At 35.1% G+C, this 18,218-nt stretch overlaps 1 protein-coding gene across 1 annotated transcript in view; it reads right to left on the bottom strand.

Annotated features, from left to right (window-relative positions):
* The window catches only part of YME1L1 (YME1 like 1 ATPase), a 43,835-nt gene extending 25,847 nt beyond the window's left edge, over positions 1-17,988 (bottom strand). The window contains exons 1-7 of the mRNA XM_001367125.5: positions 17,743-17,988; positions 14,830-14,961; positions 11,447-11,609; positions 10,096-10,194; positions 6,266-6,375; positions 4,052-4,202; positions 3,299-3,382 (exon numbers count right to left, since the gene is read on the bottom strand). Of these exons, the coding sequence (XP_001367162.1) occupies positions 3,299-3,382; positions 4,052-4,202; positions 6,266-6,375; positions 10,096-10,194; positions 11,447-11,609; positions 14,830-14,961; positions 17,743-17,775 (772 nt within the window). The 5' untranslated portion in view covers positions 17,776-17,988. The remainder of the gene's footprint in view (positions 1-3,298; positions 3,383-4,051; positions 4,203-6,265; positions 6,376-10,095; positions 10,195-11,446; positions 11,610-14,829; positions 14,962-17,742) is intronic.
* Between the last annotated feature and the right edge of the window lie 230 nt (positions 17,989-18,218).

Here is an 18,218-nt window from a genome sequence, read left to right on the forward strand (position 1 = left end):
GAGCATTAATTAGGACAGAAAAAATCTGAAGGATAGCAAAAATATTCCTAAGTATCAATTTTAGGGAAACTACTGATTAAAACTATTTTAACCTTACATATTTTGAGACATTCACTGATTTGCTAAAATAATTTTTGATTTTATGATTACAAATGCAGAATCTGCTACTATACCATGCTTCCTCATATACTGACAAATAGTGATCAACTTGGGAGTTTTGCAGACCAAGTTGCATTTTACTACCTAAAACAAAATATTCTGCTTATTTCAAAGAGCCATTTAATAGCAAGGACTATTAGTAACAATCTAATTGCATATAAATGAACAAATTCATAAAGTTATCTCTAACAAATTTCTAAATATCTCAGTAAGAAAGTTTATCCCCCTCCCCCAATTTCAAAATAGCATATTCTTTGGAGTACAATTAAAGGAGATGAGAAAAAGAAGGAACAAGATGGAAGAATAGAAAAAAAAATCAATTGCATTATCATGCTGAACAACAACTGCATCTGGAAAAAATGACACTACCTTAAGGATACTTTTAGGGAAGAATGTTCAGTAATTACATTTATGTATTATTTGTCTTTTCTTAATGATTGAAGAGATTCAAAAAAATTACAAAAACCTTTTTCTCAGATACTACACCAATTTGTTTGGGGAAGCATGAAAGGAGAATTTTGCCTAAGAATAGAACATGTAAATAAAAAAGTACCAGTCTAGGACAGTGTAATTTACTAAAAAGTGTAAGGATTGGGGGGGAGGGGGGGCGGCAGCTGCATAGCTAAGTGGATTGAGAGCCAGGCCTAGAGATGGGAGGTCCTGGGTTCAAATTTGACCTCAGACACTTCCTAGCTATGTGACCCTGGGTAAGTGACTTGACCCCTATTGCCTAGCCCTTACCACTTTTCTGCCTTGGAGCCAATACACAGTATTGACTCTAAGACAGAAGGTATGGGTTATTAAAAAAAAAAAAAATATATATATATATATTTTTTTTTTTTAAAAAGTATAAGGATGAGCTAGAACCACTAAAAAGGCCAGAATGGAGATCCTCATTTATTTCATACAACAGGCCTGACTAGAGAAAGTATTAAGTGAAAAACTAGAGGTGATGGAAAAAGATGGCGATAACTATGTCACATTGTATCTACCTTTTAGAAAAAAAGAAAAAACTATTTGATGGAATTATGCTATTTCAAAAGAATTTGCATTTTATTAAACAATTTGAAATTCATCTTTGCAATAAAACAATTACAATTGCAAAAAGTGTCTTATCTATAAACATAAACATGACTATCATTTTAGTGAACTATATTATGTACTTTGTATATGGTACTCTTGATAAATGTATTTTTAATTGAAAGTTGATCACTTGCCTAAAATGACAGATATTTGACCAGCTTTAATATATTTTTATATAATTATCTACAGCTTTCTTCTTTAGATTTTCCAACTTTTTAAATAATAAAAGTAACTAAATTATCTCATGTTATCTAAGAGTCATTCACATAAATATAGAGTTAGGTCATCACTCAAAAATGTCCCTTATCATAGTCTATTTCATCTCCCTCTCTCTCTCTTGAGCAACCCTTAACCTTATTCTTTTTCCTTACTCCTCCCTCAAGTCTTTTGTTCTTTCACAATCATTGCCTCTGCACTAGCTATACTCTATCTTTCCTTACTCTTGACCCCTTCAAAAATAAATTCTGTACTATCCTATTCCTCAATTCCCTTGTTGTCCCTACCACTGATCTTGCCCCACCAAGGCTTCTATTACCTCTCCTATCTACTGCCTCTGTTCCTTCTCATAAGCTACTGAATGCTGAAAGAACTGGAGTAAATCATGAAACCTTTTCATTCCCCCTCTAACTCCCATGATGCCCCATTCACCTCACCCTCTAGACTGAAAGCTCCCTCTTCTCTACCCCTACCCTTCACATAATACTACTTTCTATTATCTCTTCCCTTATCCCTACCTCCTATGAAAGGCCATTCAGGAAAATCACAATACCTATATAAATGATCCCATTCTATTCCATCATTTGGATAAGATTATCCTTCCATCATCCCCATTCTTTTACTTATCTTCCACCTCTCCCTGTCTCCTAAGGGCTTCCCTATTTCCTACAAACCTACCCATGTCTCCAACCACAAAAAATCCTCACTTGATAAATCCATCGCTGCTAGCTACTGTCCCATATTGCTCCTCCCTTTGGGTGTTAAACTCCTGAAAAAGGGCACTTATGATCAATACCTTCACTTCCCATTCTCTCTTCTTAATTCTGCTACAGCCTAGCTTCCAATTTGATCATTCAAGTGAAATTACTGTTTTGAGTTAACAATGATCTTACACTTCATTGCCAAATCTAATAGCCTTCTCTTGTGGCCTCTGTTTGACACTACTAACCATCCTCCTTTTTGATTCACATCTCTATAGGTCTCTACCAGTTCTCCTATCTGTCTAACTGCTACTTCTAAGTTACCTTTGCTAGATGTTTATCCAGATCTCATACTGACTGTAAATGTCCTGCAGGACTATATTTCAGAACTTCTTCATTCTGTACACTATTTCACTTGGTGAACTCATCAGTTCCCATAGGTTCAATTTTATCTCTATGTCCTTAAACTAATCTCCTGATATTCAGTCATACATCTCCAATTTGATATCTCTGTTCCAGAGACATCTTAAATTCAACAACTGAAACTGAATTTATTATCTCCTCCTAAAAAGCCTCTTCCCTGAACTATCAGGTACTATAGTCAATCAAGAGTGTCACAATCTTACCGGTCACCCAGGGTTTCAATCTAGACATCATCCCTGCCCACCATTATAGAATCTGTTGCCAGATTCTGTCTATTTGACTTTCACAAAATCTTTATGTGCTCCCTTACCCCTCCTCTTGACACTGTCACACCTGGACTAGAACACCAATTGTGTATATGCTGTCTTCCTGATCAGACCATGAGCTCCTTGACAGCAAGGTTTTTTTTTAATTTTGTATTCTCAGTGCTCAGCACATGTAGCACACTGTCTCTCATATAAGAGGCATTTAAATACTGAGTGAATATATATATCCCTATTTTAATTCTGCCTAAAGTACTTTCAGATAATTCCAAACTAAGAAAATCTAATGGATATAGTTTGATTGCCTGAACTATTGTTATTTTCTTAGCTTTAGACTAGCTAATCATAGTGTACTTTCTAGACAAAGTAATATTTCTAGGAAAACAAGAGAGCAAAGTGCAAATTTAAAGCAATGGAAAGTTGACAAGCTAGTATCAGAAAAGGAACTTTTACCAGATAAAAATGGGTTTTTTAATAGTCCATAAATACCAAGCAGCAAGAGAACAAGGAGGAACAAACGTGTTCGTCTTAAGGAATCTAAAAAAAAAAAGGAAAACAAATAAGAAAAGAAGGCCTTAAACCAAGCCATTTTAAAGTCAGGTCATATCTTTAAATATGTAAGACAAATAATCTTTGGCCCTCAAAAAATGCAACTAAAGTAATACTTGTAAAGAAAATTAAGAATCCAATTAATCCAAACCCTTAACTTTGCAGAAAAGGAAACTGAAGCCAAGGGAAATTAAGCAACTTGTTCAAGTTCACAAAGGTAATAATCATCAGAGAGAAGACTTGAACCTAAGTCTTCTGAGTCCAGAATCAGTGCTCTTTCCACTGTATCATATTAGAATACTGTGGTTAAGACTCATCTTTCCTTTATACTTTGGCCTGGATCCATTTCACAGCTCTATAGTATATGTGGTACTATAAGTAAAATACATAGTACACAGTCCTATAAATACTATACCTCACAAGACTACTCGTAGCAAAAGCTCACTAATGTTTTTTTGTTTTGCCTCTCTATTTATTCCAAATAAAGTTTAAAAATAACTGGGGGCCAGGAGTCTTCTCCCAAAGCTGGGAAAAGAAGTAGAGAAAATAAGGTAGAAAGGTAATGGATCAGTACTTGATTATTGCCACTGGATTTAGCATCAAGATTTCCTTTCAAGCATATTTCACAAGCACTAAAATCCAATTAAATCAACTTACCATTTGTTTTTTGAGTTAATGCTTGTGCTTTCAGAAAACCCTCTGCAAAGCCAGTTTTAAATGCATCCTGGTGTGCTTCAGGTATATTTTTGGTTTTCATGAGTTTATCTAAACTTTCAACATCTGATCCACGGTCCCGCAGAAGAAATCCCTAAAGACAAAAATTTGTTAACATTTGTCAGGTGTGCAATATTTACAAACTGATATTTACTACAATGTTTACAAACCTAAAACATTGCTACAGCACTAATTCGATAGGATTTTTCAGGTCTGATTGCTCTAGCTTTGGTTGTATTTGCCATCATTCTGAATCAGCTTTATGTCTCAGTGGACCCAGTTTGAGTCAAAAAGTCCCAGTTTATGGAACGACCTCCAGGAATTGATGCAAAGTGAAAGGAGCAGAACCAGGAGAACCTTAGAGACAGAACCATAGAGACTGATACAATCAAATGTAATAGACTTCTCTACCAGTAGCAAGGAAATGATCCAGATTACAATTCAGAGGGACTTATGAGAAAGATGCTATCCATATCCAGAGAAATAACTGTGTGAGCAGAAACACAGAAGAAAAACAACTGCTTGATCACATGGGTTGATGGGGATATAATTAGGGATGTATACTCTAAATAATCATATCAATAATATGGAAATAGGTTTTGATCAAGGACACATGTAAAACCCAGTGGAATTGTGCATCAGCTACAAGAGGGTGTGGGGGAGGGAAGAAAAAGAACATGATTCTTGTAACGAAGGAAAAATAATCTAAATTAACTAATTAAATAACACTTAAAAAAAAAGAATATGAGGAGAAATTTGAATTCAAGCCTTCCTGATTCCAGTTCCAGAACTCTTATCTACTATTCAATTTAGCTGCCTCTGTAGCAAGCTATTTGGTTAAAAGGCATCAAGAATGTAAGATTCCACTATGATTGTTGTTTGTCATTGTTAACAATAAAAAGCCTTTGATTCAATAGAAAGTGCCATCCTAAAAAAAGAAAGAAAAGAAAGTCCTAGTCAAGTACTACTTATATATAGTGTTTGTATAACCCTGAATAACTTCTCAGGGCTCTTAATGTTTTAAGACTTGAAACTGCAGAGAAGTTGAAGTAGCTAGGTAGCTCAGTAGATAAAAGAGATGGGAGGTCCTGGGTTCAAATCTGGTCTCAGACATTTTCTAGCTTCGTGATCTTGCTTAAACTCAGATCCTGCTTAACTCCAATTGCCTCGCCCTTATTTCTTCTGCCTAGTCACTGATACTCAGTTTAAAGGATTTCAAAAAATTACAGATAAGATGCTGACCTCTATTGGTACACTGATAAAAGAGTTTCCTCACTGGGGAATTCTCTATCCCGAAGAAATCAAAGGTTCATTCCTTTCCCAAAAGTAAAACAGAATGTTGATTCAGGAATTCAGAATGTTGACTCTAAATTTTATTCTAAGGGGGCAGCTGGGTGGCTCAGTGGATGGAAAGCCAGGCCTAGAGAAGTCCTGGGTTCAAATCTGGCCTCAGACACTTCCTAGTTGTGTGACCCTGGGCAAGTCACTTAACCCCCATTGCCTAGCCCTTAACCCTCTTCTGCCTTAGAACCAATGCACAGTATTGATTCTAAGACGGAAGATAAGGGATTCCCTAAAAATAAATAAATAAATTGTATTCCAGGTTTATTGTATCAACCCAAACAAATAAACTAACTAATCTAAGCCCCAGATATGTTATGGGAACATTAAATAATACTAGGAAGCAATATCACTACTTTTAAGATTCCTAATTTGGAAAAAATTACCTAGACCCTTGCCCTTCTTTGAAATACAGTATATCTGCTTCTCCTATTCCTAGTGATAATATTCCTACTACCACACATACACTACTATCACTGCAAATGATCTCCACAATTATCATTATGGGTTTTCATCTAAATTATAGAAGTCTAAGATCTAAAAAAATCATGTCATAAACAAGGAAGTATTTACTTAAAAATTTAGTATGCTAATGCAGTCACTTTATCACAAAGACAAAAAGCTAGAAAACATTTCTGTACAAGAAATAAATTTAAAATTTAGCTACAAGCATAGATTAGCTAAAAAATGTAACAAACTATAATAATTCTAAATTTATATACTTTTAAAAATGAACCCAAAATTAAAGACTAATCAACAAATAAAAGGTATCAAATACTTGCTTTCAGAAGTCTTATATTAAGCCAAATTAAATACCTTTACAAAAGAGGGGGTCACATGTTGTGTTTCTGTGAATCGTTCAGAGGTGGATTGCAAACGCCGTGTCCTTGATTTCAAAGTCTTAAAACCCCTAGACTGTACAAAAACTGAAGAAAGAATATTTATTACCTTTCTTTTCATTTTACTAAAATAGAATACACAGAAAAGATAAAAGGAAAATTCATAAGACCAATGTTTATCTTTCATCTTTTTAAAAATATTTTACTATTACCCAATACTACATATTTGTACTTTATTATATCACCTTTATCCTCCTCCAAAAGTGAAAGCACCTGACATTTAAATTCACTCTCTCACATGAATTCCAATAATCAATTTAATTTCTATTATAAAACTGATTTACTTTTATCAGGTTGCCTCATGGCAATATCATTACTAAAATTAAACTTAAAAGATTTTGGCAATTCCCAAAATTAGAGGAAAGGAGACAAGATGATGTTAAGAAGGTTTAAGGAGGGCCAACAAAGACAAATACACAATTAAAACAATGTAAAAGAAAAAAATAATGCTAAAACAATCAAAAGTGAATGTTGTAAAATTAAAGAGTAAATACAGCTCCAAAGATATGACAACTCCCCTGTTATTCCTTGATAAAATCCCTAGAATAGGTTATTATTAGATAGATTAAGATAGTTGAGTGTAGGTTGTTTGTTGTTTTGGGTAGATATCTTAGTTTAGGTAATCTGTAAGTAATTTAGGTTATGCACAAATGCCAAAATAGTGTTTTCAACACGATTTAGGTTTTGTGCAAAGGAGGTACTGTTGCAATGTAATGCTTAGTGCATAAGCATGATTGACAGGCAGAGAATCTTCAGAGCTGGCAGGGGAAAGATTTCAAATGGTTGGAGAGACAGTTTACTGGTCTCTCTTGGGGGCTGGCAGCTACCAAAGAAGCTGGAGGTGGCTGATCTGTGCTCCTGTGGACATCTTTGGATTATCGTACATGCAGCCCTCTGAAGCAGGAGTGGATGGGAAGTTTTCAATACCCTTAGGTGGACACTAAGGGACAATATTGGGATCTCCAGACATTCTCTGGACCACCTAGGACTTCTCCTCTGGACTCCAGCTTCTCCTTGCCAAAAGACTCTACACTAAGATCTCTGAACTTTCTGTTGGACTGGCCCTTAGGAGTTTAGGATAAGATAAGGTAGGATAGTGATGGGTATTAAACTAAAGGGGTAAGTTATAAGACCTCCTTCTCCTCCTTTCCCAAACCTCTAATCTCTGTGGAATAAAAGCAAAATACTTATGTTAATCCCTATGTGTTTTCCATCCTAAACCCCTCCAAATTAATATTGTTTTTGCACCCCAAATCAAGTCCATTGAACAGGTAGGAGGTTCACATGTATGATACATTCTGCACATTGTCAAACTTTTTAAACATAGTGATTTTACTGGGGTTATTTCTCTTCTTCCTCTTTCTTTTTTCCTCCCTTTTAAAAAAAATATTATTTGTTGTAGGGGAGGAGATACTAAGAGAAAAGGGATAATGTAAAAAATAAAATACATCAATACAAAAAAAATTTTTTTAATGCAAGATGGAAGCTAAGAAAGCTTAGGCCACATAGCTTCAATCTTCTCAGTGAAATAAGCAACCAAATCATTTGCTATAAATGTTACAATAGGGTTAGTTGTCAATAAAGAGAAAAAGTTTTGATTGGTACTTCAAACATACAAGTAGTAGATAAGGTTAGAGAAAGAGAACTACTAAGCTGCAACAAATGCTCAGGTATGTATCAATGATTTGTTGTAGATAAAATGATTTTCAATTCAACTTTTTTAATTTTTGCCATCAATATGCAAGAGAAGGAAATGGGCATTATGACACAACCTGGAAAACAGTGAAAATGCATTAAGGCTAGCATAAGAAATCGTATGTTCAAATAATGTAAATGAAAACAATACTAAAAGGCAACTGAAATCTGGTTAACAAGAATGACCAATCTTGGTCCAAAAGAACAGATGATAAAATGCTTCCCTTCTTTTAGAAGACAGGAACAAAACGTTGCAGCTATTTTTATCAGTCATTTGTCAGTTTAGTTTAATTCTGTTTCTTTACTATATATATATATATATATATATATATATATATATATATATATATATATATATATATATATATATATATATATATATATATATATATATATATATATATATATATATATATATATATATATATATATATATATTGGGAAATAAATGTGATATAAAAAGGGGCATCAATAAAACTTTAAAAAAATTAAAGAACCAGGGGGCAGCTGGGTAGCTCAGTGGATTGAGAAGCAGGCCTAGAGATAGGAGGTCCTAGGTTCAAATTTGGCCTCAGCCACTTCCTAGCTGTGTGACCCTGGGCAAGTCACTTGACCCCCATTGCCTAGCCCTTACCACTCTTCTGCCTTGGAGCCAATACACAGTATTGACTCCAAGACGGAAGGTAAGGGTTTAAAAAAAAAATTAAAGAACCATACAACACCAAATAACTGTTTTAAAGCTCCATAGCATCAATTCTGCATTGCCCAATCAATCAATAAGCATTTATTCAATGCCTACTATGTCAGAAAATATGATAAGAGTTGGGGACACAAAAACAGTCTGTCCAAATTATGGGATATTGTGAAATTTAGATTTACTCCACCCTACTTATTCTTTAGAATTTTAGACACCAGGAATGTATACACTCCCACTTAAGGATTAAGTGGAGGGGAGGAAGGTCTATGACCCATGTGTGCTAGCAAGTGACAAATCAGAAACAACTGAATGCCCTCCTGGGCAGCCCAAAGCCAAGTTTAAGCCACCATTGGTACATGTAAGACATAGGAAGTGATGCAAAGAACTGCCTTTATATTTCAGAGTCACTTCCTGTGAGGAGGACTTCGCCTTGGAACTTGACCATGAAGATGAAGACTCATGAGACCTCAGACTGCTTCCCATAGACTGTCACATAGTGAGTGAAAGGCTGACTCCCTTTCACTTGGCTTTCTGGAGTCACTAGCCTCTGGATAGACCCCTCATCTTGGAGGAGGCTTAGTGGCTGGAAGCTGCATTAGAATTAATTCTCTGTCGTTCCTCCCTCCTCCCCCCCTCTTGTGGGGCTTCTGAATTCCTGCCTGGTTCAGATCAGACTGGAGCAGCTAACTCTCTCTCTTTCATTTCCTTAATATCTTCCCTCTATTGTAAATAAACTACCATAAATTTCATTCTGACTTGAGTATTTTATTAGGATTTAGTAATTAAATCCCTGATGACCAACTAAAAATATATTTAGTCCAACCATAAATTTTACCCCTAAAAATATCTAATTTGAAAATCAGAAAATATTTTACATAAATAGAATATATCACAAGTTGAATTAGAGCTTGATAAAATGGGATCAATACAATTAAGAGTTTCATTCAACTTGGTACTTATTATTTACTTTTAAATTTCAGTCTGTTATGAAGATTGGAAAATACAAATACTAAAATTTGCCAATAATATTTTTTTAAACCTATAGATTACTCAGATATTTGTTTTTATACTCTTTAATGTAGGTGTTGCAATAGACAAAAATAAAAGATCTGTAATCAGTACTGAGTTCAAATACCACTTCAAAGTAGTGGGAAGACATTTAACCCATCTCTTTTATTTGATTCATCAAATAGGGATAATAATAGTATCTATATTCCAGGGTTTTCTGAGAAAATGAGATATTTGTAAAATGTTTCACAAACCTTAAAGCACCCTAAATGCTATTACTAATGAGAAAAAAATCAAGATACTATTTAAAATTAAGTTACTCATTCAAAAGACTTTTTGTTTCATACCTGGCCACCGTTGAAGATCTGCACAAATACTTTGAACAGTTTTTGGATGTTGTCTGTACAAGCAAGAGGAACGTACGGTACTAAAAATGTCTAAGAAACCTAGGTATAAAATTGTACAAAGGAAACATTTCTCATCAAAATAATATTTTTTTGTATTTCACATAAACATTTCACATCATAAACCATGGTAGTATGTCCAATAAAAAGCCTAATACTATAATTTTTAAACTAATAAGATTAAATTAGGTACATGTTTTATTATGTATGAGACAACATTCCTTCCTCAATATAATTAAAAGCATTTATAAACAACCAAATTACTTAGGATTTCAACATCGTTCAAGTTTCTTGATTTGTCAATAGTTCAAAAGAATATTTTAACTGAAACAGGACTGACAATTAAACAAGTACCTTTAAGATGTTCAAAAGAATATTTTCTGTAGACTAATAAGTTTACTTTGAGAGCACAAAAACAATTTGTCTTTCTATTCTAGTAGTAATTCTAATAGTTCCAAAAAATGAGTAACAACTGTTCGAAGGAATTCAGATTAAGCACTGTAGCAGTTTTTTCTTCCTCCTTAGTCACAAATGACCATTATAGTTGGTATGGTGAAAGTTTTTTCATACATAGAAGAAATGAGTACTTTCAACTACCCATAATTATTCTTGATATTGGGTCCCTCCTAAGAAGAAAAAAAGTTCTCCTAAATTTGAGAAAATATAGAGTATTACCAAAGATTAAGTGTTCCACAGGTGTGAAGCCAGACCATGTACCATAGACTTCCTTGGGGTCATGGCTTAAAAGTTTTGAACAGGTAAGGGACTCACTAAAAAGAAAGCAAAGGAATTGGATAGGGGATCCCTTTCTACTTTTCTTTAATGCTTAAACCTAGAAAGGAGCTATTGCTATGATGTATATTTTAAATGGCTGCTGAAAATGTAATGAGAGCAAAAGTGAAGGAAATAGCAAAGAGAATTTTCAGGTTAAATCCTAAACCGAATGATTTGTCTTTTTTCTCCTATCTTCACTTATGAGATAACATATATAAACACTCTGAAAAAAATTGAAAAACTTCCTATCTATGCCCAAACCCTTTGTGGATGAAATCCAATAACTTCTTTCCATTAAAAATAAACAAAAAACACCCATTTTCCCTCTTCCCTGCTTCTCAGCCAAACAAAGGCTTTTCACTTGATTTCTGTTACATTACTTATTTTTAATAAATCTATAAAGCTACTGGAAAAAAGCTAAGCAACTGATATTCTGAGGGGAATTGAGGTGACTACCCATTAGTAGCTAGCTGGACTTCATTTCCATTAAAAAATAAAATAAGTCTGTAATTTCACATACCATGTTTATTTTCAAAGAAGGACTGTGCAGAGATGTAAGATGTATGCCATCGAGAAGAAACTCTGTTGCTTGTACTAAAGCCAGGAAGGAGACTATCAACTAGTTCATCAAGTTGTCTAACTTTCAATTCAGATAATCCCAGGTCCTTTAGGTTAAGCACAGGCTATAGATCAACAAAATAAAAAACTTTTATCATCACATCTTTACAATAAAAAGTATATTTTTTACCAGAAGGAATGAGGAAAATTTTCTAAAATCAACTTGTTAATTACCATTTTTTACAAACCATATCTAGGTTTAAGTTCCTTCTCTTTTCAAATAGGAAATTTTTTAAATCTTGGCTTTACTGAGATCAATCACATAGATTGATCATGTCATTTGTTTCTAAAACTTAATAAGAAATATTTTAAAGTATTAGCAATTCTGAGTTTAAACACCACTCACATGACTTCATGGATCTAGTGAAAAAATTCCCTCCAAAACAAATCAGCATCTGTTCTGTAATCCAAGACTGGCTTTAATCATTACACCAGGCTACCTGGTAACAATAGCACTACTAAAATTAAAAGATATGGGGAATTATGAAAGGTTGATAAATAATGAAGTATAGCATGTCTAACAGCAAAGTAAAAAATATATATCACATCATTACCTGAATGTTTCTATATGAGTAAGAATGTAAAAAACCATCATTTGAAGGGTTTGTGAAATAGCTTCCAAATGGTAATTAAGTGCTAAGAACTATTATTAATAAAAAGAAATTCTTGGCTTTTTCTCATCTATATAAAAACTACCTTGATTCTTAGGTAGATTTAAAAAACAGGTAGTCATCTATTTGCCAAATATACAGAAAAGAATTGGGGAACCATTTGCTGAGATAAATAAGTAGTATAAGTAGTATCCTATAAGATAAAGTAGCCATCATCAACACTTAAAAAATGATCTAGGCTCAGCACTAAGATTGCTTGGTACTGGGAAATCATATTTGAATAGTTTCTCTGTGCTACAGCTCCCAACTGTTATGTAACTCCAAGAATATATGTATGGTTTTACCACTAGGTATTTACTAATATTTACCAGCTAGTATTACTGCTAAGGAGAGGCAAGTAGGTAGGTAGTCCAATGGATAAGAATGCTGAGCTTGGAGTAAGGCCTATGTTCAAATCTAGCCGTAAACATTTACTAGCTATGTTTCCATGGGCAAGTCACTTAATCTGTTTGCCTGGGGTTCCTCAACTGTAAAATGGTGATTAACAAGAGAACCTTCCTTGAAAAGTTGTTAAGAACAAGATATCTGTAAAATGTTAAGCACAGTGCCTTGCAAATATCTCCTTCCCTCTTGTTACCACCAAACACCTAACCTTTCCCATGCCACTATTGAGACCCAGGTGAGGGATCTCAAATTATCAAAAATCAATCCAGAAAAGGTAGGATCTTGAATATAATCCATATAAACGAGCAATTGCAAATGGCAAATTTTCATTACTTTTATCTTTATCTTTAGCTGACAGATCAATGGCTTATATTTTTGCCTTTATGGAATTATTGGCATTATTTGGAATGAATAATGAAAAAGCATTTATTAAACCAAGTACTGTGCTAAGTGCTAAAAAAGCAAAGTCAATTCCTGTTCTCAAAAAACTTACATTTAAATAGGGAAGCAAGAAATTAAAAGGGAATTGGTTATCAAGTAAGAGAACTGGATGGAAATATGAAATATCAGGTTTAGAAACAATCGATTTCCTTGACCTCATTAGCTAAATTGCAAGTTTATGGCTATTATCTGGGAGATACAAATGATAAATTAATACAATCTACAGAATTGTTCCAAGGCAACTCAAACAACGTCAATTCCTTATGATGAATACAAGAAGAGAGAAGAGGTGAGTAATGAATAGAAGTCAGAAATTTTTATCATTTACTGTATAAACTTGGGATTAAACATAACTTCTGTCTTAGCCATACAAATTAAAGTTATTATTAAGTAAAAAGGAATCACTAATATTTTGAAACTATAATATAACAAAAATCAATTTCATAAGTAACATTAAAACAATAAATCTCTCCTACATTACCATATGTAATTCTATACGTTAATCATGTAATTAACTGAGGAAGTAATAGAAATTTCATAATGGCATAAAATTTATTATCTATTAATCCCATTGTAGCAACAGTAGGCCTGAAAGATAGTTTATTGAACAGATGTGACTGTTTTAAGACTATAACATATTAAATTACAAAGTATCAAAGAAACAGAACTATGCTTCCCAACACTGAGATTAAGATTCTCTATCACCCAAATATAATTCATTATTTTAATAACATAATAGTACAAAGATAGTAGACCCATCTTGGAATCGGGATAACCTGAGTTAAGTCTAATTCCTGATATATCAACCCTGGGCAAGACAATTAAAACTTCTCAATACCACAAAGAACACCCATAAGACTTCAAGATGAAGAAAAGGTTACCTAATGTCCACTCTATATTCATCTTGTTTATCCTATTTGTGTATATGTTCTCTTCTTCATCAGAACATAAGCTCCTTGAGGTCAGGAACTACTTTTGCTTTTTTTGAATCCCTTAGCATAGTAACTGAAATATAGAAGGTGCTTTAAAAATGACTTGTATGTCTTGGTAGGAGATTCCAAGGGAATTCTCAGAGATGAAATCTTAAGTCTGAATCACATTATAAATACATTCACCAAGCATTTTTAGAAATTGATCGATTTATTTTATTTTCCCTTTTTAAAATAAGTCTAAGCACCAGAGCATAAATTTAACCACCCATTACCTCTCTGCCTTGCACTTTTTACTTAAACACAAATTCTCTCTCTTACCAATCTCAGTTCTTATTATCTTTCTAGGTAAAAATGAAGAGACAGTTTCTTTTCAATAATTGTATCAAGTAGTAAGTATCCAGATGGAATATACTAAAATTCCTAGTGAATGATTCTTATTGCCTAGATAGTAACACTAATAAGTTTCCTAGTGTTATGTAAAACCTTTAATAATTACTAAGAGATAAGTCTTATGCTCAGAATAAAGCTAGAATGAGATATTTCTATTTTTAATATACATTAAGCTAAAGGCCTTGAAGGCAAATTCTAAATTAAAAGAGTTCAGTTACAAATGGAAATCCCTTTTTTTTTTTTTAATAAAACCCTTACCTTCTGTCTTGGAAAGCAGAAGAGTGGTAAGGGCTAGGCAATGGGGGTCAAGTGACTTGCCCAGGGTCACACAGCTAGGAAGTGGCTGAGGCCAAATTTGAACCTAGGACCTCCCATCTCTAGGCCTGGCTCTCAATCCACTGAGCCACCCAGCTGCCCCCTGGAAATCCCTCTTTAAAGGAGCATTATTCATAAAAAACTGAAAATACCTCAGGGCTGGGAGCTTCATGTTCAGGGGCTGCTTCTCGATGTGGACTCTGAGAAACTGATGCACTGAGAGAAACAGATGAGCTTTTCGGTGAATGGAAAGCATTGATGAGATGACTCAATGGAACAGTAACCTGAATCAAATTAAAGATTTATATAGTGTTGGTGGTTTTTTTACCAGAAGGGAAGTATTAAAAAGAAATAATCTTACCTTTAACAAAAATCAGACAATTTTAAAAATTAACTTACAAAATAAAACCAACTTTCATAAACACTTAAAGAAAAATGAAATGTCCTCAGATACTTCCTAGCTATGTGACCCTGGGCAAGTCACAATCCCCACTGCCTATCCATTATTGCTCTTCTGTCTTGAAAGAGGGAGGGAAAGAAGGAAGAAGGGAGGGAGGGAGAACGAGAAGAAGGACTTTCTCAGGTTTTTTCTTCTGTAATTTTAAGTAAGCTCATTGATAGCAGGGCCAATTCACTTTTCTTTTCCTCTGCCTAGCTCATAGCACAGTTCCAAGCATGTAAATGGATCATAAATATTTACTGAGAACTATGTACAATTAGGATTAGTAAATATGTATGTGTACACACACTATCTTTGTTTTTTTCCTTTGTGTCACAATATGTCAAGGTCTCACATGCAAGTCTATTCAGATATTTATTACTACAAAGAAAACAGTGTAGCATATTAGAAGGGGGAGGGAGTGGTGTCAGAAGATATGGAGTCTGAATATGCGACTAAATAGCTGTGTGACATTGGAAATCTTTTAAAGAAAAAGGTAATCAGTTTTAATTCTCAATCCCAGTTTCCTCATCTAAGAACAATCCAGGAAATAATCTCTAAGGCTCTTTCCATCTCTTAAATCCTACAATTCCACTGTTAGCACAATTTTTTCCCAAACCATTTAGAATATATCTTATATATGGCAAATATCATTCTGGCATTACTATTATAAAAGGGTTACCAAATGATATGCAATTTCACCTTTCTCCTTATACTTATATCTACATAAGAAGAAGTGAACCATAGTACCTATCTGGACAACCTAAGAGTCCAAAAAAACCTGGATTCATGTTTTGACATACTAGCATTATGACCATGGGCAAGTCACTTAAACTTTCAGTGCCCCAAGCAACTCTCTCAAATGGCCAAACTAGTAGTTCTGCATCTAGACTAGGAAATCCCTACACAGATAAAAATCAGAAATCAAGGGAAGGCAGATATATATATGGATAGCCCTTTAGTACAGTTATTCCATATCGTGTTAGAAAGAACTGAGGTAAGGGATTAGAAGTTTAAAACTTTTAAGTGCCTAGGTCAATAAGCCATATTATATTCAGTTTTAAGCCATAATTTATAAATAACAAAAAAGAAAAGGTACTTTATTAAATGCAATCATATCATTACATCAAGAAAAAATCTCAAGAAATTAAATGTTTGATGTGAGTGTATCACAAATCATTTTGGTTATTTGAGAACAATCTTAACATTTAATCACTAGCTTCCTAATATACTTCTAAAAATGGCTGTTTTATTTTTCTTATAACTTTAAGAGTAAAAACATTTAATAATTTGCCATCTTTACTAATTGTTTCAAAAGGTTTCATCTCCTTTTTTTAGACAGAAGAATTTGCTTTAACAGGGATCTGGATGTTTCCTCTCTTTCTAGAGCACTTAAATGAATAAAAAACTAAAAGTTTAATATAGTCTTCAAAATCTGTAGTACATCAACATTTAAAATCTCTGCAACTCTCTTGCCCACTAACCAAAAAATTGTAATGCCTAAAAAAAAAAAAGATCAAAAGTTAGATCTCAAGCTTTGAATGAACAGAAATGAGAAATGAGTCTTTTTGAGTGCTCATCAAGAATGTTAAAAGCTAACTTTACAAAATACCTTAAAAGGGGGGAGTTGGGTGGTTCAGTATGAGAGCCAGGCCTAGATAAGGGAAGTCCTAGGTTCAAATTTAGACTCACAGTTACGAGCTGTGAGACCTGGACAAGTCACAACCCCCATTGCCTTTCCTTTACTTCTCTTCTGTCTTGGGACCCATACAAAGTATTAATTCTAAGACAGATGGTAAAGATTTTTTTAAAACCTGAAAAGAGGTTCTTAATTAACTTTTTGTATAATGGGCCCCTTTGGCAATCTGGTGAAGCCTATGTATGCCTTCTCAAAATGTTTTCAGACACATAAAATGACTATATCAAAAAGCACCAAATAAAATAGCTATTAAAATAATTTTTAAAGGAAGTTCCTGAACCACACATTAGGAACTCCTGCCTTAAAAGGTTATTTATATTAAATTGAAGCAATTTCTGATCTGAAAATGAGGTGAGGCCAGTGTTTTCTGCCAGACTCCACATAAATTCTCGACACCTGGGTGAGGAATCCCGGAACTGTGGAGCCTCCCTGGCCCAGTCCTCTAACCTCCGGGTATCAGATTTCCTTTGAATAGCCAAAAATAATGCGTGTAAAACCCCCAACTCCCATCGGGTGGGAAAAGCGCTAGGTCAGCGTAAAAGCGCTTTCTAACTGTAGGCTCTAAACACGTTCCCCAGGAAGATGGATGGGGAGGCCTGATTAGTGTTTGTTTTGCCAAAACCTGGACAGAGAACGCTGTCTCCAATTCCAAAAACAGGGGTTATCTCCCCAGGGTACACGGACCCTCCCAGGGCCAAGAAAGCTTCGCCCTCCCCGCGTCCCCTGGGCTTCAACATCCTTAGACCAATCACTCTTCCGGTCGCAAAGGCAGACCCCGGAGTCAGAGGTCTGGAGGTCTCCTGGAGCTCCTGGAATCGCTCGCCACAGCCCAGCCACCTTCTGGAGCCTGAGCGGCGCCAGGGACTGGGGGCCCAGGTTTAGAAGAGGGTCAGACACTAGGGGGGGACAGGGTGCCATAGGCCTCACCTGGGGCTGTACCGTGCTCGACAGAGAGAACATCTCTCCGGGGCCTGCAGCTACCTCAGCCGCAGGCTCTGCCCCTATCCCCTCGGCCCGGGGGGCGCCGAGCTCGCTTTCCTCTTTCTCTCCCCGTCTCGTTCGCTCGCTCGCCCGCCCGCTCAGCCCCTTCCTTCCTTCCAGAGATGGAAAATGGCCTCCTCGCCCAGCGGCCTCCGCAACGACAGCACTGCTCCGGAAGTCAGGGTCCGACGGAAGAGCGCTTCCGGAGCAGAAGACCAAGCCACGCCCCCCGGCTTCGGGCTCGGTGTGGAACTTCCCTCCACCTCGCGTCTCCATTTCTCCAACCCTGTGCTCTTCTTTCTTTTCTCTTTCTCAATCTTCCCCTCATCCATCCTTTCTTCTACCCTCCGTCCTTCATTTTCCCCTTCCATTTCCCTCCTCACTTCCCCTCATTTCTCTCTACCTCTTCTTTCCTTTTCCTT

This window comes from Monodelphis domestica, chromosome 5 (assembly GCF_027887165.1).
Source record: "Monodelphis domestica isolate mMonDom1 chromosome 5, mMonDom1.pri, whole genome shotgun sequence".
NCBI lineage: Eukaryota > Metazoa > Chordata > Mammalia > Didelphimorphia > Didelphidae > Monodelphis > Monodelphis domestica.